Consider the following 25,262-nt stretch of genomic DNA (forward strand, 5'->3'; position numbering starts at 1 on the left):
CAAAACCACTAGAGAAAAACCTCTTTGCCTTTCGGTTGTCTATAGACAGTTTTTAGCGGCGTATATAAGTAAGACAGAAACGTGGGCTAATTGATAAATTTAAGTGTTTTGAAGTGTAAATGTTTCTCAGCTAATGTTTGTATTTTGAAAGTAAGTTAGTTATGGTAAGAATAAAGCAATCAGTGTTGGATTTTCTTTAAAAAAACGCACCCTTAAGTCTATCTTAAACGTTTCCAACAGAATTTGTTGTTTTAAGACCGAATCTTAATTTCGGTGTTATGGTCTGTGTTACTTGCTATTTTCGATGGAGAAAAACAGTTTGCTCAAAAATCTAATACATTCTTTCTTTTTTATAAGGATATATTTTAAAGGAATATCAAGGCTGAAATTTGCGAAATCATGATTTTAAGAATATTTTAAGCATAAACCCGAGGCTGAGATTTTGAAAAGAATATAATTTTTGTGTCGGCAATTGGTAAATACAAAACAATAAATATGTTTTTAAATAAAAGGTATAAAAATTATTCCCTCCTTAAACGGCAAAAGCAGACAAAAAAAACAACAAAAACACTAGAGCACTAGCTGTATGTTGGATCTAATAACATTTTTGAAAGAAGTTATGTGTCACATCAGGCTCAAAAACCTGCAGACTGGCTCAAAAATTACTTCAATACCATCAAAGTCATGATAGAACAAATAATCTGACTTTTTGTCGGCATAGTCCACTTTTTATTCCGATAATCTAAGAATATTCACAAAAATATTTTCAGTCCAACATCGGCGAAAAGAATATTCAGCGTGGACCGGTAAAACAATATTCTTATCAAAAAAAGAGCGTATTCTTCCAATAGCTTCTTCTACTGAAAACAAGGCAAGAACAAACAGTTTCGTCCTGCAGATCTCCATACGTTTCTTACGGTGTAACACAGCAAGAAAACTTCCTGCGGATGACTGTAGCGACATCCTTGATGTTCTGATAACAAATTGTTTGAGCTGAAAGAGTTAAGAGTGATTTGTTTCATCGATAAAAGGGAAATTAATTGTTAAGGTGCCTTGCATGCTTTCTGTCACAAATGAGATTTTTAGTAAAAGAAAACGCATCTTTAGCAACTCGACGAAAACTCAAATTTCTATTTTTTAAGTGTATATATATCTGGGGATTATCATCAACCACAGTTCAATTTTTTTTATCAGGCCGGACTGCCAACTGAAACTTTCCATTAAATTGGAAGAATCCGCTAAATGGTAAAACAATGTTTTCCAGGGAGGCAAACGGATCGGAAAAACTCGAAACAAATCATGCAATATTACTGGGACTAAAACTTTTCGTAAAAATCGTATATCTTCTAAAATTTAGTCTTGGTTCTAACGACGTGTGAGCTTATTGAAGTGCGCATCCTTTCTGCGCAAGTAATGCACCCACCACGTGTATATAGAACACGCGCCCTCAGTAATAAAATGAACAATGATAGCACGTGCTCACGTACTGCCATAATTAGCGCTGGTTTTCACTGGCGCACTAGAGGGTAATTACGTACAACATATGCAGACGCAGAGAAGTGCTGCTAAGTAGCATCTTTTGTAAGAAACTCTCCTTAGAAAAGGCGCTATAATTATCAAGTGAAAACCAGCCTTTATTAAGGTCATGGTAAAGTCTGCAAGCGAACAAGGCTGACGCTTACCTCCGGTTTCTATCTAGCATGAAGCGACTAGGTATATTTCTCCTGCCCCCAGATGGGATGCTGGTCTATTGCAGGGTTACCCCCAGCATTAAGTTTGCCGGTACCCATTTATATACCTGGGTGGAAAAAGTCACTGTCACTGTTAAGTGCTTTGCCCAAGAACACAACAAAGTATACCTTGCCAGGGTTCGAACCGGGACCGCACGATCCGGAGACGAGCGCACTTAACATGAGGCCACCGCGGCTCCCGCCCACCTGGAGTTTGTAATTTTGGATGTTCGTTGTGGCCCCCAATTTTCGTTACATATAACACGTTCTCTTCTGTTTATCTACGTTTTGGGAGAAAACAAATTAAAAAATAATGCATAAGAAGTTTGAAATTTTGCCTCAGGCTCGTATTACGGTCTCTTCTTTTGAACTCTTCGTTTAGCTGTGCGAAGACTTCAAATGCCTTATCAGTGTTTCATGAAAGAATGCCGGCGACATTTGGAGTTATTAACCCAACAGATCCACTTATACAAAATATGGCAAGAAGGTTGCCTAACCCTAATCTTCAACATTTTTAGCTCAAAAATCCTAGAGACCAGGTAGAGTTTCTTGCCAATTTTTCAAAAATACCCTTGTACAGTGTAAAATTAGAGAGTGGAAAAGAAGCCTAGGAAGAAATGCTTTCTACAAAACTACTAACTTGGAACACGTGAATAACAACAACAGTTTATTTGTACAAATAAAAGGAAAAACGAAAGCCAGTACTTTACAAGAGAGTTGATGAATAATTCAGTACAAAAATCTACACATTATGAAAGGTAGCGAAAGTATGACTGACTGTCCCTTGGAGAGTGATGGAACCTTGTTATGGATTTTTCGTTATATCAGTGAAGACTCGACTTTACTGTGACGGCGTTCATCGACTTTGATGCAAAATTTTGTGTCCTCGTGTACGAATTATGCGACCTGCAATCACGTCTTGCCGCGCGGTCTTTCTAAACAACAAGCGTAACAAGATAACGTTTTTCATGTCCCATGAGAGAGCTTTATGCGAACTTTGTCCGAGTTAGCTAAACTTCCAAGACGTTCGACAAAACGATCTGTTGGTCTATGCAATTGAGCTAACTTAGCTACTTGCAGATTACATGTATTGCATGGTGAATCGTTTAGAAGATTTTCGACTTGACACGGCTTGCCTAGCTCGGAGTTAAGATGGAAAAACAAATCGGTAAACAACTGGGATTAGGCTGAAATACTTGGTGGAACTATGGAAATTTGAGATCTAGCACGAACATAGATATAAATTTATCAAAGAACTCAACACAAACTAAAGCAATGTGACCAGCATAGAAAATAAATATGCTTGACTGCAGAGCAGATATTTCTCTCACAAATGACTCCGCAAGCAACCGTGCTTGACAACTAAATCCTAAGCTAGTCGGCAAGTGTTTTTCCAAGATGGAGGGACAATAATTGTTTTGTATAAAAGAATTAACAAAATCCATAATTAATCTGGTCCCTTAGGTATTCATTAGCCGGACAAAGAAAACTGCCGCGAAAACAGAGCAGCTGACCCGGCACGGCTCTTGTGAAAGCGAATGGTTTGGTTCGGTCTCATATTCAACGGTTTATAAAGTCTTACATAACAAAAACAGCAACCACTTAGAAGAGACTTATCAGGAGAGTAACTTTTAGAGCATTGAATTACTTTGCATACTGGTGCTGTATGAGTCAAGAAATAAAATCACATTGAACTTGGTACTTTCTAGTACTTGACGAATGCCGTTATACATGATGTCACATCCGTTTCCTGACTGCCAGTAGTTCCGCATAACTGGCAAGGTCTGATGACCCGAATCTTTTATGATTCACTTGAGATGATGTCGTTAAATAATGGGACGCAGGAAAAAAAGGAATAAAAATATTCCTTGTCAGCAATTAAGGCTGAATTTGACCGTGTTCTTATACTCAATATGATGTCCTGTTTCATTACAATTCACTTTGTCTTAGTCAAATTTTTAACATATCAGAATTCTTAAACAGTTTATCTGAAGAAACAAATGGGATAATTTGGTTAAACTCCTTTGTTTCGAATAAGAAAAGACTTTTTAACAAAACTACTTACAGTATTTTATTACTACCTGGGAAGTAAACCCTCTTCTTGACAATTCTTAGTTCATAAAATGTCTGCTTGAAAGCATGATGTTGTTTCATTTACTTGACGTATTTCACTCGCCACTTGGAGTGGTCGTCATTGACGATTTTGCGGCCAAGCAACCCTGACCCACGAACAATATATGTCACTGGCTCTCCGTTAATCTCTTTGTCGTTGTTATCTTAATTGGTAGCCGACCTGTTGCTTCTCTATTCTTATGCAAAACTCAAGAAAGCAGTTTCGAGAAAAAATTTGTCTATGACGCGTCTGGTTCATGAATGATCATTTTGCGACGGCCAATCTCTCTCTACCTTACCGTTATTTTTGATATTGGTATATTCAACTAATGAAATAGTATGGCTTCAGAGGAAAATGCTGATATAGACCGCACTGTCAAAGATATTTTTCACGCTTGGGATTTGAACAAAAATGGCTTCATCGAACAGTCGGAACTCGCTTGTTGTTGCTCTGAGCTGAATTTGACAATCGAAGAAGTTAGCAACTTGTTCAATGAACTTGACGCGGACGGAGACAAGAAGATAAGTCTGCAAGATTTTTCTAAGGGATTCAAGCGAGTTTGTTCTTTATTCGATGCCGACATCGATGAACTTTCAAGCGTGGAGGTCCGCGAGACCAGAAAGTTTGACAAACTTCTAGATGCCCTTGGAGTCAGGGACCTCTTATCAGGGTAAATACTGGTTTTTACTTTGCCGACGTTTCTTCCACATGAGTAAATTTATAATTCTTGACTTTTTGAAAGGTTAATCACGCTTAGGTAAAGCGATTATCTTTACGAGGAAGTTTGCTTATCAAGATGAAACGTGATACGTTAATCAAAACATTTACTTTGGCGACAAATTGAAGTTAATTTTTAACTCGTATCTTTGTTCGTCCGCTCACTTGCTTCCTTGTTGAAAAAGGTATAATTGCTACTACTATATCACGCAGAAACTTCATTAGTTTACTGATCATGGCTGCTTTGGATTTGCATGAGATTCAGTTGGTACTCGAGCAAGCGGGTATGAGGTACGATGTACAATAAATCAACGTGCATACGTAATTGTCGTAATTATCATGACAACCAGTATTCCGCATAAAAATATCGCAGCAAAATTATATTAAAATTGTATTAGTACTCTGTACGGAGTTGCAGAGAGATAGTTTGGTACAAACTGAGGTAGCTAGAAATAGTCGACCAAGGGAAAATGTAACTACTCTGGTGATGTTTTTGTTTCGCGAAATACGTGTAAATTGTCAGACATTAGCATTTTGTAATGCATCTCGGTTAGAAGAATGGGTTCTAGAAAAGCACTAAAACAATGCAAAAAAGCGCCATTTTGTAGACGTCATCGTAATCAAGGCTAGTATATGGTTGTACAAGGTTTAAGGGAATTCTCTTCGATACAGCCAGGTAGTTATTCACTAAGTGGGAATGTAATTAACTTACTTAAGTACATTGGGTTGTATTGTGCTTTCGGTATCCGTGTTTTCGTACCTTGTGTTGCGCTTGCGCTTAGGTTAGCCTTGTTGTTTACCTGAAAATAATAGTTTCGTATGAAACTTAGTCTTGAATTTTGAAGGTGCGGTAGTTCTTCATAAAGGAAATTTGGCTGTTGCAGTGGAATGTTATTTACTTGTCGAGTAAATGTGTTAATTGTTCAACGTTGATCCCTGTAATCCCCTTAAAATGAGCAAGAATTATGTATGAAATTTTCTAAAATTTCGTGTGTAAAATTTTCCAAAATTTGCTCCACTTGGTATCAAGCTTTCATGTGTTACACTTATGTAGCACTTAAGCAATCAGAAAAGGGTACTACAATTTCTCTGAAGGCATTCTTTCAATAAAATATTGGAGCACTTCGACAAAATAGACGTTTATCGTATCGAAAAGTCCATAAGATGTTATGTCATCGGTCATTTCTGTTTCCCTGTTGAGATCCCAAAATGTAACGGAGTGCTGTGCATGATATATGCACTAATGATGTAAGAAGTTATGAGTAGCAAGAATGTGCAATTATGTAATCCTTAGTCAGAAAAATGATGGCAATGCCACATTAACCTATAAATCTTAGTGCATGAAAAGTCACCCTGCAAGCAGAGCTTTTTCTTACTGTACATATGCTTGTAAAAAATGATAAAGCAAAGAGAGATAAAAGAGGCTTTGCTCGCAGGATGAGGAAAAGTAAACAACTCTCATAAATTTACAAACAGAAAAGTTCCAAAATCTTCAAACCTAGCAAACACAAATTATGTCATTAGTACAGCCTGGACAAATATTGCAAAAATAAGGTTTTCCTTGTACCTAATGAGCTGTGTTTGGTTCGCAAGGCAGAGCTCGACAATCTGAAAACTTAGGGGCCAGCTGGCCCCAAGATTTTTTCCTTAAAGTTGAGCCCTACAAAGTATTGTGGTAAAATTTACAGCGGCGATCTTATTTTCTAAAACACAACCTTGGACATGTCACCTACATGTGGTCATGTTGTAAAAAAAAATTCTGGGCAAGGTTGTGTTCTTGATTTACTCTATACGTGAGGATTGAAAATTGGGATTTTTCTGTTAGTTACTTGTACTGCTTGTACTGGTTACGGTAACTTTAGTTGGTAAGTTGTGTTTTTATCCTAACAATAGTAGGAGCAATATTGCTCCAAATCTGCAGGTTAAGCATTGCTTTAATTATTTTGAAGTATCTTATCTTTAAATATTCCAACTTATTTCTTCTAATTTTGGTTTGCAGTCAAATAGCTCTTTAAATTTGCTTTAATTTTCTCCACAGACAAGACTATGTCTCAGAGCTGTTCCACTACCTGCAAACCTCAGCTGACTCGCCTCAACTTCTGGCATTACTGGAAAGTTTTCTGTTCAGTGTTGTCAGAGATGTTAAACATTACTCATCTGAGAATCAAAGACTGGAGGATGCCCTCAAGAGGTATGTTGTAAAACCCTTTGTATGTACTTGTAATTCTCAGTATCCAACTGATTTTTGACCTGCTTCTAAACATACATGTAGAAGAAAATAAGAAATTGGCCCTTCCTTCTAGGCAAATCTTGACATTGTTTCTACTCTGAGTGAAGTTGCAAAATACGTGTAACAAAGCATGTACCTGTATTATTTTCTCCATATTGAGAACTAAGGTTAAAAAGGATGCTTGGTTGACTACTCCAAGTTATAGGTTATATAGTAAAGTATTCAAATGTAGAGGGATATATGCATGTTCGTAAAGTCAGGATGGTTTTGTAATAAATCACTTGCACATGTGTTTTGTCTCTGCAGGACATGTGAGAAACATACTGAACACATGGATCAACTTGACAGCGAGCTCGAGCAACAGATGCAGAGGATGGAAACGCGCATCAGAAAGGAGGTTGGTCAGATTACATACAGACAGTGTGCTACTACAGGCAGTGTGCTAATAAGAAAGCCATGCATGTCCAATAGCTCAGTGCTAGTGGATTTCCTGGTCAGGTTACTGCTGGTGGATTTTATCCTTTTCTTGCCTGATGCCCAAGTCATTCTTTACGAAATTCTTTTAATAGCAAATTCAAGTCACAGGCTTAAGTACTGTTGAAGAGATTAAATTATTGTAGTGATGTTAATTTTAAATTCATTACTTTTACTCGAAAAAAATAGGGCGCAGCTAGTGAGAATGTGTGTTTAGCTTTTAGATCATACTCACGGCTTACATGAAGGATAAGCCCAAAAATTGGTTTTCTCTCCACCCTGACAGGAAGAGGTTATTCATCTACACCATGTCCAGTGTCCTAATAATTATTTTTTGGTTAGTTAATGTTGAGCAGATGAATTTGGCAGTGGAGGAGGATGTATTGTATTGCTTACATTGTGTTATTTGTATTGCATTGGTGTGCCTGAGGAATTTTCTGAGTATATGTATATCATTTGGCACTCATAAAAGTAGTTATTTGGTTCAAGCTGCCTTTTCATTTGTCTTAAAAAGAATGTTGAGATCTGTTTATCACGTTTATTAGTCTGACTCGGTATTGCCTTGTTTTTCCCAGGAAAGAAGTAAACAAGAGAGGGCTAATTTGGATATTGTTTGGCAATTGGAGACTAAAAATAAGGAGATACAGACATTATCTGCAAGAATACAAAAGGTAATTAATGTAATGGAAGGTAACAAATTTAAGTAAAATATATGTAAAAAAAACGTAAAAAGAAAACCAAATTCCATTTTGGTATTTATTTTAAGAGTGGTATTCATGTTACTTTAATTCACTTTTTTCAGCCTGTTCATTTTAGTTTGAATTATAATAACCTTTAAAGCTAACCTTGATTGGGTGCTGTTTGTTACAGCTTGAGGGAAGGCTGAAGAAGAAAGAACCTGAAGAACAAAAGATAAAAGAAGAAGTTGATGAAAAAGTTCAGGTAATAACTTATCATAACAGCAATATTTGAATAGTGTTAAAGGGGTGCAGCCACCTAGTGTTTAAGCTGAAAAAAAAATATTAACAAAGGATGTATTATATGCTTTTTAAACTTATTGGCAGGGCACATATCAAGCAATACATTTATTGTAATTTTATTTTCTCCTCACTGTACAAGACAAATATATTTTACACAAGCAATAAAAAACTAAACCTCATTAGGCATTTTGGTTTTTAACCTGTGATTACACAGTCTTTAGAAATAACATAGTGACTCTACATGTTCTTTACAAAAGGTTGTCAATTTCAGTTTGTGTTCTATATGTTTAATAATTGTCAGTATGTTTAAGAATTGATTCAATGATTCATTTATTTATATATGTTCATTGTGCAGGAAATACGATTTCTGCGGAGTCAGCTAACAGATGCACAAACAAATCTGGCTGTTTTGCGAAGTGAGCTTGCTCAACTTAGAAACGATTATGAAGAACAGGAAACACAGTTTGCGGCGTAAGTGATCAATTTTGCTAACAGGGGGGTAGGGTGAATACTGAAAAAGAGAGCCCTATGTGGAGATACGAATACTCTATGTTTATATAAACAGAATGTAGCAAATTTTAAATTCATTGATTATTTGTTAAATATCAATTCAAAGCTGTCCAACAGTAATTATCAATCTGCCATGTTAAATTATAATGGCATTGTGAAGGACCCATACAATTCACACAAATTGAATTACTTATTATAATTATGTGCTCTTTTGACCTCAACGAATAAATAATTGACCAATCACTCTTTCTATCAATCTATCTGACTGTCTGTCTGTCTGTCTTTATGTCTGTCTGGCTGGTTGTCTATCTGGTAATTCGTTATTTATTTGTCAATAATGGGTGAAGGAGAATACATGTACATTACTTTCATTGGCAATGGGTTAAATCTGTCTACTTTTTGTTTGGTAGTGAGAAGAGAACTGTGATGGAGTGTGTACTGGAACAGGAGAGCTTAACAAGACAGCTTCAGTTACTTCAGTAAGTTGGCTGAATTAAGTAGCAAACTCAATTGATGCAATCTTACACATATCTCCACCTGGAGACGACATTCAAAAGTTTATGGCAAATAGACAGACTTTCGAACAGTTACTGCTGCAGAAAGGTTATTTTTCATTTGGTTTAATGTTTATACTTTTGAACCTTCATAGAACTGCAAGTAAACAAAATAGGTATATATAAAGAAGCGCTGATCAAAAATTGTCTCAGTGAAGTTATCATTCCTTGAATCTGCAAGGGCTAACAATGGTGTAAAAAAAATTTTATTAACTGCCATTGATGTTTTTTAACTTTCAGTGAGGCAAATAAAAAGCTTCATGACACAAATGATGACTTAAGAGCAGCTTTAGAGGTAAAAGTATTTTTGGAACAAATTATCCAATATAAAGGTCGGCGGAAAGGATACCTACTAATTAAAAATATTAGCTGTACAGTGATATCCCAATTGAGTTAGTTTGTAATAGCCACATAGAGTGGAGCCTCATTAACAGAGCCAGACCTTTGGACTAAAATTTTCTTTTCTCATCAAAACTATTGACACTACTGAGTAAGCACTTTCTTTGGTCCCAAAAAGGTAGCCTTAATTTTTTTTTTTTAATGCATTTATTTCATGTCTAGGGACAATAGATAATACAATACAAGAGCAATACAGAACTACAAATTAAAACAATAATAATTTATTTTATAATGACGAGATGGTTGAATTAGGGGTGGTCAGAGGGTGAGGTTCTACTGTATTTCAATAATTCATTAAAAATCTGTCACAACTTATTTTTAGATCTCGACATCTTCTATTCTTAGTCTTGAAGATGACAGAAGAAATACACTTGTTCTTGCAAAATTTCTGTTAATTAACATTGTTTAATTATTGATGATCAGATTGTGGACATAATTTTAAAAAAAAAGAAAAGGATTTTAAGGGAATAAAACTTAATGCAATTTTATCTCTTACAGTCGAGAAAAGGTGGTGACAAGAGAAGCCCTTCACCAAACAAGAGGCATTCAATATCAACACTTTACTCACCGACGTCCAGCATGACATTTCAAAACAAGTCACCTATTAACAGGTAGGTACCTCATGTAATCGACATGCTTGTGGTAGATTGAGCCTTAAACTTGTTATTAGGGTTCAGGTGAGGAGGTTTAAGAAAACTCTTTAACTGTGAAAATTGCCAGTAAATGAGTGACTGATCTTACGAGTATTTAACTTCAGAAGGAATTTTGCTTAAAAATGGTTGTAAGTTACATTTAGATGGGACTTTTTAAACACAATAATAACAAGGATCATTGAAACAAAAAGCATTGCATTCAGGATACTGTTCAACAGAAACTGAAATACTAGCTCAGGGTCCGAAATTAACTTTTTTAGGCAGGCGCCAACTGGTGACTGAAATTTTTTTTCAGTCGCCATAGGGAAAAATTTGGCCGCCAGAAAGTGACAATAAAATTTTTCCTTTGCAGCGAAACACAAACCAAAATTTTTGGTAGCCAGATGGAAAATTCTGGTCACCAATTTTTCTTTTAAGAATCAGAACGAAGAGAACGCATTTGGGGCCTCAATGTCAATTTTTCCGCTAACGAATAAGATTAAGTACAAACACGCTGATTATTTATACACCTACCACTGAAAAACCACAACAAACAAATCGAATGCTGGCCATATACGCAGTTTCATGTGACTGGCAAATGTTTCAAGTCAACTTTATACCTTTTCTTGTCTCTACCTTTTGGAGAAGAAATGTACCCGACTGAAAAACTGGCATTCGGTTCTTTGCTCTATGTTCAAAACGATCTTTCCTTTCGCGTTCTGTCAAGACCACCCATGAAAATTCGTCTTTCCATTGGGGGTAGAAACTTGCGTTTAGCTGACTACTTTTTGATTGGATGGTTTCCTTCCGGCCTGTCCATCTTGGCACATTTTTCCGTGCTTGCCGGCAAAATATTTGCAATGGATGTCATCAGGTATCAAACCAGTGCTGAAATCATCTTTTGACCACTTTGACAGACGCCCAGAGAATATCTAAATCTTCAGCTAATCTCTCCGCGGATGTTCCGTCTCCACTTTGTAATAAATTACGGAAAGATTTCAGAACATCTTTGGACACCACATTGACTGAATAAATATTCATGACCAAAGAACGCACGGCCTCTTGCGCCCGCAATACGTATGTTACAGGAAACTGCTGAAGAAACACGACGGCGAGGCTTCACACTGATCGTGACTGTGAAACATTGTGGTAGATTTATAATAACAGGAAAATTGGTTTTATACTTCAAGAGCAGCGGAAAGGTAAAAAGTGGTCAATTGGCGGGCGGCTTTGAATTTTATTTTAATCGATTTGGATGAAAATCAAAGTTATTGTTTGTGTAGTTATCGTGGCATGAAATAGTTAATCGCCCGCTGGTGACCAGTTGTGAAATTCTGGTCACCAGTGCAAAATTTTTAGTTGCATTGGCGACCAGGAAAGCGCAATTTCGGACCCTGTAGCTCTTCAATTGTAATAAGGCACTAATAATATCTTGTAATCAGAAGAAGTTACACCTTTCTGAAGATTTTAATGATTCTATACAAGCCAACTGCTATTGTTTGAGAATTTGGGCGGGCGACTACATGTTGGTATAAGAGCTATAAAGTATACACATTTGATATTTGTAGGGAGATTATTTTTGTGAACATAAATGTTTTGGGGGTATTTCTTGTTGGCTTTTTAAGGTATTCATATATATTTTCTCTGTCACATTAAAAGCCGGTCCCCCTCAAGGTTGGTGGAAGAATCCACACCTGATGTTGTAGATGGCAAATCTGCACAAACAACTCCAAGAAGCGTACCACTGCCTTCATCTAAAAGTGCCAGCAGCTCTCGAAGAGGCTCCGCACTGCTTCCCAGCCAGCAGAGCTGTGAAGTTGACGATGATGCACTAACAAATGAAAACTCATTGATGACCGAGCTCATGCAGGTGCAGCAGCTGTCAGTAAGTCAAGACATTTTATAGTAAAGTTATTTCAACGACTAGACATGCACATAGACAGAAGCCATGCTCATCAATCGCTTATGGAAAAGAATGTTGGGATTTTCGCTCGTGCGTTTGTTCCTGCCATGTAATGTGATGTATATATCTCCCTGACCCTTTCTCCCACACGTTTAATTTGTAAGACTGGATTTTCCTGCCAGCCTGCTGCAAAGCTGGAGGTTGTTAGCATTGATATTCATATCTTTCTATTTAAATTCTTGTCTCTAAGAACTTAATCAAGTTTTCTCACACTATTAGTATAAACAGTGGCTACTTTTGAACTCACTTCAAAGGAGATCACTTGCTTCAAATAAAAGCTAAAATATTAAAAACTTTGTGTTAAAAAACTGCTAAATACCATAATAAAACTAAAAAAGACCCATTAAAAAACTGCTTAATTTTTATTTTTATAAAAATAAATTTCCTGGTTTTGGTCTTAGGGCTGCGAAATGAAATATTTCATCTTTTAGTAAATAGTGTACAGTGAATGCAATATAAACTTTAATTGAAATATTAAAATATCTGAAATAAGTTTGAAGCACAAAAATTTTGAATCTAGAATTCAAAAAAGGTTTTGCCTTTGCTATAAAAATTAACTTTAATAATATAATGTAAATATAAATTTAAAGAATTGAATAAATATTAAATTAATAAATTAAAATTAAATGCGAGGAGGTCATAAACTTATAACAAGCAAACTTCCAGGTTCCTGAAGACATATCAGAAGAAGAGTGTGAAACGGAATTAGACTATAACAACAATGCAGGCATATTAAACAGCCGGGAGACCGGCCAGATACATCACTTATTACCACCTGCTAGGCAATCGTGCGAAGTTGATGATCATCTTGCTACTGAGGACAAGTCCTTCTTGGACGAGCCTGTCATTCTGGGGTATTGCACCATGGTAGGCTTCATGAATAAAAGCTCATTACAAGATAAACAAGGACATTAACACAACTTGTGGAAATGCTGTCTTACCAACCTCGTTCTGATTAAAAACAGACGAGGTGAACTTCTTGTTTCAACAAAAATATCTTTAATCTCGTCCCTGTCCTCTTGATAATATAATATATATATTTTTAGGAAACAAGTAATGAGAAGAGCAAAATTCATCAGCAAGGATATTTTCTTGCCATAGCGTCGAATTCCAAGGCCTAAGATTAAAAGCATTTCACAGCAATAATTAAATGGAGAGAATCAGGTTTTGAATTTGGAACATGCTTCTTTAGGATCTTCATGAAGGTAATAGATAATTGAATATTTAAAAAAATTATTACCGACAGTCTGTTTTTTGTTTTTGTTTTTTTTTGTATGGCAAGAAAAGGTTGTCTGGTAAAATGCATTTTTCACAAGGTTGTGTTAATGTTGAATAAACTTTAAACAAATAATATAACAACTTAACCTGAAATAAATTTTAAACTAAACAGGGTAAAACGGGTAAAATGAAAGACACTACACATTTGACGTCAGACATGGACACTAGTGAACAATCCGACACTTGTAAGGACAATGACAAACTACAGAGGAACAGAAACAGCTCACGATTCAGCAGTCGATTTGGAAAATACTTTGGTAAACTGTCAAAAGGCACTAAAAACAGAGAAACAGGCAAACCAAGTGAGGAAGGCAAAGATGCTGCTTTGAAAAAAAGCGATACGAATGACACTTCTTTGAGGAGAAGTGACAGAAAAGATCCCTCGCTCAGAAACAGTTACACAAAAGATCCCTCTTTGAAAAAGAGTAATACTAAAGATTATGCTGTGAAAAAGAGCGAGACAAGAAAAAACAAAAGCTATGTAAACCTTGTCAAAAAAAGAGCTGAAGCCAATTTGCAAAGTAAAGTACCGGGCAAAGGGACTCAAACTGTGAAAGAAAATAAACGCGGACGAAATGTTAGCGATGCTCATAGTAAGTCAAGATTAGCGGCACTGGAGCATGACTCCGATTCAGAAGGGACAGAACAGCGTTTGAAAAGAGGGGTCTTGGACAGGAGAAGTTCAAGTAAGGTTGTTGGACCAAACAACAGACTACGCAAGAACGCGTCAGTTACCTTCTCACCGACTGTCACTTGCACCACAGACAGTGCACCACTGCACACTGTAGACAAAGTAAAGAGCACAACAAATAAGGCAGCACTGACACCTGTCAAAAAAGTCTATGCACGACATGTTGTTGCAAGCGAGACATCTGACACTGACAGTACAACACAGGAACTGCCAATGGTATGACACTCTTAACTAAACTATAAAATTCTGTTTAAAAAAAAGTTCTTTAAACTCATGTGACTGTTAATATAACAACTTTCTTCTCAATGAAGTGACTATAGATTAAGAAAACAGATGTGATGTTCCACACTCATCTGTAAGTGACAGACATCTGAGATTCAAGCCCAATATTTCTTATTTATGGCTGATAACTACAAGTTATTTAACGGTTTCGAGTGGTATACCATGGAGTATCATACGAGTGACTGGTATTGTCTTCAATCTTGGTATGCACACAAGCCTTTAAGCTGAGTATTTTCTTTCTAACGAGAGGAAAAATGTTTATGGCTTGAATCTCTGATGACTCTTGAGCTGGATGAAGACAAAATGTGGGACGAGAAATCTGCTTTCTTAGGCTAAAGTGACTGCTGTGAATAAATAAAAATGGTTTTGAAAAAGTCATTTATGAGTATAAACACACTTTTAAGTGGTAATAACAATTATGTGGCAGGTGAATAGTTGATCATGTGTCATAAACTAAATGGTATGCTAAAAGGTGGAATCAACCTAAAATACAATTCTATGTCTTTAAAACTTTTGAACATTTCACTATTGTGTAATTTTGTTACTACATGTATCTTATAGTGAACATTTTTCAGAGATGAAAAGTGATGAGTGAAGAAAATAAGATTTAAATAACATTATACAGCATTGGCCAAATCAGAGAACTGTATGTAAAATTTGTGTTTTGAATGATGATTGCAGAATTTTTATCGAGATTTAGAAGAAGAAGAAGAAGATGAAGCGTATGATACATTGAGATCATCTGATAGACAAACATTCACTAAGCAACTGGACATATTACAGTAAGACACTTAACACTTAATGACTGATCCCGAGGGGAACAGTGAATTTTGTTTCCCGAGAATCGCAGTGTTTGAGGTTCGAGGGAAACAAAATTCACTGTTCTCCAAGGGACCAGTCATTAAGTGAATTGTTATACAGCAAAACAGATGAACTGTTTCCTGTTTGATGTCATAGTTTTCGCAATGTTGCCCGCTCATGGCATTTAGCGGGAAACAGTTTCATTGTTAGATGTCATGTGACCATGAACCAGCCAATGAATGGACGCCCTGTAGCGGGAAAAACGCCAGCTATATAAAAATGTTAATTATTTTTAGTATATACCGAATAGTGGCTGTAGTATTTAATTTCGAAGCTTAAGTCAGCCAAAGAAAGAAATGCTGATGGGCCACCGAGTTGGAATGCAGACTTCAGCTGAACGGTCTACCTAATTCGCCAAAAGGTCATTTGTGGTTACTGTATAAGCCAGTGTGTGTAAAACGCATTTGACGTGGATCACTGCAGTTTTGGGCAATTTCTTTTCAATAGGGAGACGAACAAGAGACTATGCGAAAGCAATGATGACCTACGAGCAGCACTCGAGGTACGGAGACAACCATTAAAAAAAATCGATTTATAAAAGTTCTAAATTAAAATATACCTCTATTTAATTTAAGAAACTAAACAATAATGGTTAAGAGTTTTAGAATCAATACTCGGAAACTGGCTAGAACGGATTGGGAACTAAGGATGGCTCAGGGTGGCAGGATGGAGATAGATTGGCTTATACACAAACTTGACTATGAAAAAATAGCGTTTCAACTTGCCATACATATTATCTGCTGTACATTCACTGAGAGTTTGTAAAGATTATTTCATTTTATGCACTGTGATGGATTTTATGAACTAAATGTTTCCCCTGAAGTACAGACCCTTTACGATTTTTCTTCTCCTTTCAACGTATCACATTAACGCATTCAAATCATCTCTCTAATTGCAGGCCTTGACTGGGAGACGATCAAAGTCCTCTAAGGTATTTATCATACCAAAAATTCCCTGATTTAGAATGTACCAAGTCTAGTTAACCGGAAAACTGAATAGCACTAATACAAGGCCATTCATATCCCGATTGCATAACGCAAACCTTGAATTAAAGTAATAATAAGTATAACTTTATTTGTCGATAAGATTTAGATTTAGCACTGCTGCTAATTAGGGAAACCTAATGAGTTAGAATTGCACAAACTAATCACAGTAAAATGACTATAACTAAATGAACACAAGTAAGAGGTAATAACTGTAATAATGCTTAGTTCCTTGCCCCCGAGTGACTATAATAAAACTAATAAAACTAGTGTACGTAGATATGATGAGAATGGTCGAGGTTATGGTGTTTTTTTGTCGAGTTTGAGATCATGACTGGAGGATAGCAAATATAGCTAGAAATAAAAACACGCTGAAAAGTTGTAAAGTGAAATGAATATTCTTGTTCGGTAATCCTAGACTAGCTTGATTGCGGGTTGAAAATCTGGGACCAGGATTTCAAGTGAATCAAAGACATTTTTATGTTTAATAAAATAAAATATACAAAATCTAAAGTAACGTACTTGACGTTTCTTACCAGGCTCGTAGAAGTAGCGAGAAATGCCAGAGAAATCCCAGCATCCACAGCGATTATGGCTCCATTTCTAGTCGCAGCATCACTCCAAACCAGTGAGTCTTTTCAATTAATAATTAATCATGAAAACATTGCTTTTGTCCGGCGGTTCTCTGTTTTCCCCAAGGGGTAACTGTTAATCTGTACGGGACACCCTCTTTGATATGGCCCACATACACCCTCAAAAGGGGTTGAAAGCGGTGCTCAAACATTATATTTTTTTAACTTAATTTTCGCCGAATACGATCGGTTCAGAGTCTTTAAATTGTGATCACATCACACGTACATCGCCTTTTAGGATGGGAGTGCTCACGTAGTCTTCTTGGATGCCCTCGCCCCGCGCACCCCCCCCCCCCCCCCCCCACTTCTTAGAAAGTCCTGACTTCTTTCTGTCGCGTCGGCTTGTCACCACAAAGCTACTGCGCACGACTGGTATCAACCATTGAAACGTAAAATGGCAGATTCCGAGATGGTAATGTTGTTATTCTCCAATGAAAATATGGTGACAGCCACATAACAGACAATTCGTAAAGTAGCCATTCACATATTATTTGCCAAGATACCGACTGATGTATTTTTTCTGTGCCTTGTCGTCTAGTCTTCAAGGACCCAAGTCTGAAGATGATGTTGCTGATGGCGCCGAGGCCGAGGCTGATGAAGCTGATGAGCTGTCTGGATATGAACCCGAGTCTGATGTCAACACCATGACGGTATTGTCATGTCTTACTTGCCGCTTTTTATATCCAGTGTTGTGTATAGACAGTGAGTTACTCAGCTTAGTCGTTCACAGGAATATGAAGTGCGTTAGATTGAGTGATTGACTGACTGACTGACTGACTGACTGACTGACTGACTGACTGACTGACTGACTGTCGTTTCGTCGTACGTACGTACGGTCGGTCGTTCAATCAGTTAATCAACTTTGGGTAGATGTAGCTAAAACTTTTGTCTATTGAATTACCAATCGCTGGTCTGCAATACAGACAATAAATTTAATTTCTTGCTTTAGGTGTATAAACCCTAGTGAAAATTAAAAAATAAATAATCAAAGAGAAAAAAATTGAACTAAACTGATAAACAGGATAAATCTGAAAATAAACCTACTGAGTAACACCAACAAACTAAAGCACGTCGTCTTGCAATTGCTTTCGTGTAAATTCGCGATAAATGAAATGTTAAAGAAGTAAGTCTAAACTAAATTAAACAGTCGTTTTTCAATCAAACACTCAGATAAATGCTCGCCATTTTGAAGCTGCTCCTAAACTTTCCAAACTGGCGGCTACCCCACATGAACGTCACGTGACACTACAAGAACGCGCCAATGACGTAGTGTGGGATAGTGATACAGAACACGAACCAGGCCCCCCTCAACCGCAACATCAGCAACAAGAACAACAACAGCAAGAGCAGGAAGCAGCAAACATTGAAAGAAACACAAACATTCATGCGCACTCGCCTTTTAATCGAAACAGTCACTTGAGAAAGCCTTGCAGGCATAAGAGCTTAGAACAGTTATTCAATAAATCAAACAGTAAAGGCGACAGGTCCGCCTGGCCTTCTATAGCGCGAGCGGGTAAGTGGAACAGCATGGAGCAAGTAAGAAAGAGAAATGACTTTGTTGGTGAGCGCACTAGGTCGTTGCCTACGTCGCGATGGCAAAGCGACGAAGGAATCAACTCTGGAAAAGGAGTTGGGTTTTGGCAGCTTTCTGAGAAATTGAACGCTTTGCGTTCTAGTAGAGAAAGCGTCGCGGAAGGAAGAGACGATTCCAAAGTAAAAATTATCGCCGCTTCACACGAGCCGGCGGTAGTACAGAACTTTCATTCTGAAATTCAAACTGTTAATCACGAAGACCTGGAGCAGCTGATACGACGGCCGGCACCAAGACAAAGAATATTCCACGGAGAAAATGTCGCTGAAAGACTTCTAAATGATGAAGAAACTAGGACAGCTCCAGCTGATCTCGCTGAGGGTTCTAGTCTTAAACGACGAAATTCGCTGGTAATAAGACGCAACCGAATTAAGGTAAATAACTTAAAATATAAACAAGTTAACAAGTTAATCCTAAACGTAAATAGGTCAAAAGCGAAAGCGTTCTAAAACTTCCTTGAGCCATTTCCTCTGTAAAGCAATAAAATTGTAATTATTAAACTTTAAATAGTTAATTTTTAATATACTTTTTACAGCACCTTTGCACGGTATTTTGTTTTAAGGGCATTTGTTTTCGAGAAACCCTGATCTTTACTAAGTTAAACTGTTAAGGTCAATGTTATTAAACATAACTTTAATTAAACCCAGCCGTGTTACGTTTCTTAACCTTTTTCAACTACAGTATTGACGTAAAATGATAAAATGATTAACATATAAGTTTAGATTTTAAACAACGAACTGCCTTTATGTGATAAAAAATTGGATTTGGGCTATTTACTGTAAACTGTAACTAAAAACCGTTGATAACTGACCTAAAAACCTGCCTAAATTATCGGCTTAATAGTAACACTAAGTGAAAGAAAGTCGTCAGTAGGTTAAAGACATTTAAACGAAACTACGTGAAGAACATTTCTAATTTAACTTTACGGCTTTATCTAAAATAAAATAAGTGCATGCTCACGTCTTCTGCTCTAGGTTATGTGAAAGTTCATGTGATTTAAAAATGGATTACAAGATAGATTACCAAATTCTTTCCCCACTTTCACCTCTTTTTTAATGTTTGTCGTGTTTTTTTTTAATAAAATGAAACTTTATAAACGTAACCTATCATTTTAACTATAGCCTGTTTCTGGGGTTTACTTCCTCGTGGAGAGACCTTTTCTGGAACCGCATAAGAAATTCAGTGTTTCACATACAATACAATACAATACAAAATTTATTGACATTCCCTGAAAAGGGCCTTTCGGTGACAATGATATAACTTTGAAAGTCAACATAAGTTAAAATGATTTCATTTCTCTTAGATTCCTATTTTGCTAAAATAAAACGGAATTTTTATAATCTTTAGCGCCACCTAAATGACTTCAAATGCGCTCTGGAGCTTATTAGAGAGTTAAAGGGATATACAGTAACTCATCAGCCTCGTACCCAGAGTCTTCGTTCCGACGAGCGACCCTGGAAAGATCCGATTTGTAATCCGAAAATATCGGACCTCCGGTTAAATTGTGCATGCCTACCAGACAAACACTTGGCTCAATTTAAACGCCGGTGTTTTACTTCCGTTCATTTCCAATTGTTTTTAAAACCAAACAAAATCGAGCCTGTAACGGAACTCTGGAGTCGCTCGATTTCGCCAAGCATGCGCAGTAAGGAACGAAGACTCGAGGAAGGAGACCAGTAACGCATGAATCTAAACCTAACGCGCATGCACGTTGTGTGATCCTTCAACAGACCGACTCTCTTCCCGAGTCAGATAGCAGCAAACCTGACGCGCTCAGCGCTGAACTTGAAGCTCAGGTGAAATAAACTAACTTGCCGTAATAGTAAAAAGTCAAACGAACCTATTCTTACTTACAGTAGTTTTTAAATTGACTTTCATTTGAGCTAAAACGAAACTATAACCTTGAATTTTCGTATAATTGCCCGAAGAGTTTACGATTCTCACTGTCCAGTCAATTTATAACTTACACTAGTAGTCTGAAAGTCGTGGCAAGTTGGCGTTCCTAAGTCGCATTTTAAGTGTCAAAAATGTAACTGAATTAATAAAGACAGTAAGATTCTCTTTTAAAAACCGCGAACTCTCCTTGCTCAAGGCGCTGAAAATGAGAACTAATGCTAATTCTGCTGATAACAGTTAACACGTATTGCACTAAAAAATGTCTCTCGGCTAAACACTGGGGCCGAGGAATAGGTGTAACGCTTTTCTTGTATAATATCATAGTAACATAACCACTCTGCAGCTTATAACAATGGACTGCAAGACAAAATTGACGGAAAGAATTGCCATAAAATTTCAATGAGTACTTTGCTATTGCATCATCGGTTCTTTGATAGGTTCTCAAACACTGAAGCTGACAGTATGAAAAAATAAATTTTTCATATTTTTAAAACACTTTGAACCACAAGGGTGATCGAATTGTCCACGTGTCCCTACGGTAACGATTGACTGTCACGCAGACAGACCTAGGTCTTAAATAAATATATCGTATTGTCTTTCAGGCCCCATCCACACTATGCCGGGGGAATTTGAAAACGAACGTTTCACTTTGAAAACGCATCAAGTGTTTTCCTTCCACACTATGCTAGAGGAATTTGAAAACGCATCAGTCACTGGTCATTTTGCATTTGTATTTGAGTAAACCTCGAGCAGGGGAATATCACGACTATTGTAAGGTTATCGTTTTCAACAATTTTTCTGTCCACACTAAAACGCAAAGCCGGCGTTTTCAAATCCCTCCGGTTTGAAGAGCGTTTTCGAAAAGCGCCGTTTTCGTGACGGATTAGTGTGGACGTTAGGCCTAACCGCAAAAATAAAGCTGCGCTTTCAAATTTCTCCGGTGTAGTATGGATGGGGCCTCAGATGTATCTCCGAATTCTCAGAACAAAGTCTGAGAGGACTTAGGAATCCGCAAGGAGAATTTATGTTTTGAACTTGTTGGATTTTGTTGCGTCGCAGTTCAAGAGTGTTATTGAGGAGGATGACGAAGACATTGACGAAGATGACGTAGGAGACGAGGAGTTAGCCCAGTTGGTTGCTATGGCAAAGGATCACACGGAGTCTGAAGGTGATACCGATACAGAGACAGAGGCGCCCGAGGGAGAGAGAGGTGCGGCTGTTGGTTCTGACTCTTTGTCCGAGGCTTCTTCGAACACTCCATTGCATGTAAGTATGCTACAGCATGTCACGATGTAGTAAATAAGTGACGCATTTATTGGACAAAAATAAGATGTTTTCGCCTCGTATATTCATCATCAACAGTATCAGGTAAAATTACTCGGTAATTTAACGATAATTTGCCAAAATGGCACTTCTTTGCCAAGCAGGGTTGACTTAATTGCTTAATTCGCCACTTACGAAATGAGAAGAAAACTGGGGCAAGTGTCATCCCGCAGTGGCTTGTGGGATCGTTACTTGACGAGAAGCTCTAGCTCGCCAGCTACGATCCCGCAAGTGACTGCGAGATGAGACTCGCCCCAGATTTTTTCTTGGCGAATGGAGCTCAGTCGGCTCGCATTTGGCTTATTTTTCGAATCAAGTTGCAGTAAATAACGTGTGTTTGTTTTTGTGTTACAGACATCAGTAGTGGAAGGGAATGTACCAGAGCGCATGTACAAACTGGTTTTAGCAGGGGACGCGGCAGTGGGTAAATCCAGCTTTATACTCAGACTGTGCAGGAACAGATTCCACAGTGCGCTGAACTCCACGCTTGGTATGTAAACAGTGCAAGCTTCAACACTTAAGTGTTAATATCCAATATTAATCACCCATTAAGAACACAGACAATGCTCCGTCAAGACTCACAATATTAATTTTATCGTACGTAAAATCTCTGTCAGTATAAGGCTACTCACCCATTAATGAAACGCAAAAATTTCTTTCCGTTGTAAGCTTAGCCTACTAAACACCTTTTGAAATATTTGAAGTAGCTAGTTGTTGATGTTCTCGTTGATTTTATTTATTTATTTATTTATTTATTTATTTATTTATTTATTTATTTATTTATTTATTTTTAGGTGTGGATTTCCAGATGAAAACACTTGTTGTTGATGATAAAACTGTCGCGTTTCAACTATGGGATACAGCAGGCCAGGAAAGGTAATAACGTCATGTAGTGTATCAGTAGGTGTCCTGTGAGATTTAGATTAGATTTAGATCTTTTTACAATTAGGATTTACATTTAGGGGCACGATTTGTGACCTACTTGGAGCATGAACTGATGAAGTGTAAAGAATGAACCACAGTCAGCATGACGCGTTTGCCAGCTGAGTGTAGTGGCAGTTCAGTTCAAGGCCAGGTCACTGAGCAGACAACTCTAAAATGGTCTATTGACAAGGAGATCCTTGTTTTCTTCATCTGATGTGTTTTCTTGTTCTGTTTTGCATCCATTGGCCTATAGTGTGTAGCATCCTTTTCCACATTGCTGATACGCTCGATGCTCCTTAACTAAGTGTGTTTTATGTTTTAGGTTCCGAAGTATCGCTAAGTCTTATTTCCGCAAGGCTGATGGTGTATTACTTCTGTACGATGTCACTTGCGAAACATCTTTTATTGATGTCCGTGACTGGGTGGAAGCCATCGAGGTACTCAGCTTAAATTTGTTACATTATATTCTAAGAAGTCGAACTGTTAATTAAATGACAAAGGTTTGAACCTTCTATTCGTATCCTCCGACAGAAGCGTTTCTATTTCTGTACTTCTTTCCTCGAGATTGGTGTAAATCTCTTGTAAGCATGGCTAGTAGTTTTTACTTATAAATGTTGCTGTATAATTAAGAAGGAATACACCACAAGTTGGAGTAACAAGTCGACAAGTACTTTTTACCAAGGTTGTCTGCACTGTGTTGCAAACTTCTGTGCAACTATTTTGTATAATTATCCTCTCAAAAGAAATCAATTCTAACAACACCAAATGTCGAAAACAAATTTTGAAGTTCATGTGCAACACTTTAAAGTACTGGTGAAATGAAACTGATGATGAAATTTTACATGTGTTTGCGCAGTTTCTCTGATCTTTGAAGTTTAGTTTGTTTAGTTTGATGGGAAATAGTGTTATTACAGGCAACTGTTTATAGCTTTAGCTTTTAGAAAATGCAAAAAGGACTGTAATATACTTAGATATTCTTGTACCAGGATTTTGCCCACTAAAAACCGACTTTGCTCGATTTCCTGTCAGATTTCGTCTTAAATTGTTCTTGTTTTTCCTTTACAGGATAGCACGACAAAGCCGATTCCCATCATGCTATGCGGTAACAAGATTGATTTGCGCCAATCACATATCGATGAAGGCAAGACCGTCATAACAGCGGAAAATGGAGAGAGATTAGCAAAGGTGAACAATTTATAAACATAGCCGAAAACTATTTCCCACCCTCCCAATCCCCATTTTTGATTAGTTCTCTTAGTGTTGAATTGAATTGTAATCAGGAGATGTCTTTGAAGAGCTTAAAAGAGTTTCGTGACGACTACACGGCTTGAAAAAATGATTAATATTTTCATGCTTGTCGTTGCTAACACGCTTTAACCTTCCTTTGTTATAACCTCCCTTGTTTATTTTTGGTTTATATTGTTACTTTTTTGATGTTTTTCTACCTAAGAAACCGAAATCCCTTTCAATTTGAAAGTAATTATGAACAAAAATTACCAAGAAATCGTGACATATGGCAGGGACTTAAAAAAGCGCAATCTTTAGGGAGTTTGTAAGAGAAAACAGGGCTGTAGCCGAAAAAAAATATGACTGAAGCAACGTGCATGAAAAAGTATGACTCGCAATGTCCATGGTTAAATTCTCTCTCTAGCTATTTAGGTTGTTTGTGAGGATTATAAACAACAACGAAAAAAAAAAGCCGGACGTAAATGCCTTGGTCTGCCTGTTACCAGCTACAGCCCTGAAAAACTCAGAAACGTGCTTACTTTTGATTTCAAGGGAAATAGTCTTTTAGGATTCCATTCGCCTGTGGCTTGTGTTCCCACAGCATCTCTCGTTCTCCCAAACATCCACTCGTGTTTCTATAATTTAGAAAATGCCTTCCTAAATGGTGACAGACCTTATATGTTTATCTGTTTGTTTACAGGAATATGGCGCTTTGTTTATCGAAACGAGCTCGAAAGAAAACAGAAATATAACGGAAGCCTGCGTCGAACTGGGCAGGTGAGAATCACTGGGCTATTTCATCAGTCTGTAGTCTCTCCCTACAATGTCAATACATTTACAAATAGATGCGTGATGAGAATAAAGAAAAATCATCAACAACCGGATATTGTCTTGATGTACCTTCAGATTTTTAGAAGTAAAATTAAGAGGAATGTGTGGTATTCAGTAGGGAGAATTAGGTTTTGGGTTTGAAGGGGTGAAGAGGTGAAGAGGTGAAGCATTGAGAATTGCAATTCATTGTTTTTATTGCCATCTGTCGTAGATTGCTCAGAAAAGTTGAGGACACGGAGGTAGAAGAAAGCAATGGATTAAAATTGACGGAAGGAGAGGAGAAGAGCAAGAAGAAAGTGAACTGTTGCCCTACGTAGTTGAGCGTTTCGAATATAAATTACCGGGGGGATAAGTACCATTGAAACACCTTAGTCTTAAAACGCGGTTGTTGTTCGAGGAGAGGCTGCTAAGCAGCTTGTCGACTTTCTTTCGGTGTACTCG

At 37.3% G+C, this 25,262-nt stretch overlaps 1 protein-coding gene across 4 annotated transcripts in view; it reads left to right on the forward strand.

Moving 5' to 3' along the window:
* The first annotated feature begins 421 nt into the window (after positions 1-421).
* Positions 422-25,262, forward strand: part of LOC145501201 (ras and EF-hand domain-containing protein-like) — a 26,216-nt gene continuing 1,375 nt past the window's right edge. Inside the window, exons 1-25 of one of the 4 annotated variants that reach the window (XM_081480722.1) lie at positions 422-4,513; positions 6,599-6,751; positions 7,097-7,187; positions 7,840-7,935; positions 8,135-8,206; positions 8,600-8,715; positions 9,165-9,233; positions 9,549-9,603; positions 10,206-10,318; positions 11,999-12,224; positions 12,969-13,169; positions 15,235-15,335; positions 15,862-15,916; positions 16,313-16,345; positions 16,937-17,025; positions 17,568-17,679; positions 18,200-18,994; positions 20,351-20,416; positions 21,576-21,782; positions 22,194-22,329; positions 22,634-22,715; positions 23,086-23,200; positions 23,829-23,948; positions 24,691-24,767; positions 25,033-25,262. The exon at positions 25,033-25,262 is cut by the window's right edge and continues 1,375 nt beyond it. In XM_081480722.1, the coding sequence (XP_081336848.1) occupies positions 4,182-4,513; positions 6,599-6,751; positions 7,097-7,187; positions 7,840-7,935; positions 8,135-8,206; positions 8,600-8,715; positions 9,165-9,233; positions 9,549-9,603; positions 10,206-10,318; positions 11,999-12,224; positions 12,969-13,169; positions 15,235-15,335; positions 15,862-15,916; positions 16,313-16,345; positions 16,937-17,025; positions 17,568-17,679; positions 18,200-18,994; positions 20,351-20,416; positions 21,576-21,782; positions 22,194-22,329; positions 22,634-22,715; positions 23,086-23,200; positions 23,829-23,948; positions 24,691-24,767; positions 25,033-25,138 (3,618 nt within the window). In that variant the 5' untranslated portion in view covers positions 422-4,181 and the 3' untranslated portion in view covers positions 25,139-25,262. Of the gene's footprint in view, positions 4,514-4,540; positions 4,852-6,598; positions 6,752-7,096; positions 7,188-7,839; positions 7,936-8,134; positions 8,207-8,599; positions 8,716-9,164; positions 9,234-9,548; positions 9,604-10,205; positions 10,319-11,998; positions 12,225-12,968; positions 13,170-15,234; positions 15,336-15,861; positions 15,917-16,312; positions 16,346-16,936; positions 17,026-17,567; positions 17,680-18,199; positions 18,995-20,350; positions 20,417-21,575; positions 21,783-22,193; positions 22,330-22,633; positions 22,716-23,085; positions 23,201-23,828; positions 23,949-24,690; positions 24,768-25,032 lie in introns of those variants that run through there. The other 3 variants (XM_081480719.1, XM_081480721.1, XM_081480720.1) reach the window with 3 other exon arrangements.

This window comes from Orbicella franksi, chromosome 10 (assembly GCF_964199315.1).
Source record: "Orbicella franksi chromosome 10, jaOrbFran1.1, whole genome shotgun sequence".
NCBI classification, from domain to species: domain Eukaryota; kingdom Metazoa; phylum Cnidaria; class Anthozoa; order Scleractinia; family Merulinidae; genus Orbicella; species Orbicella franksi.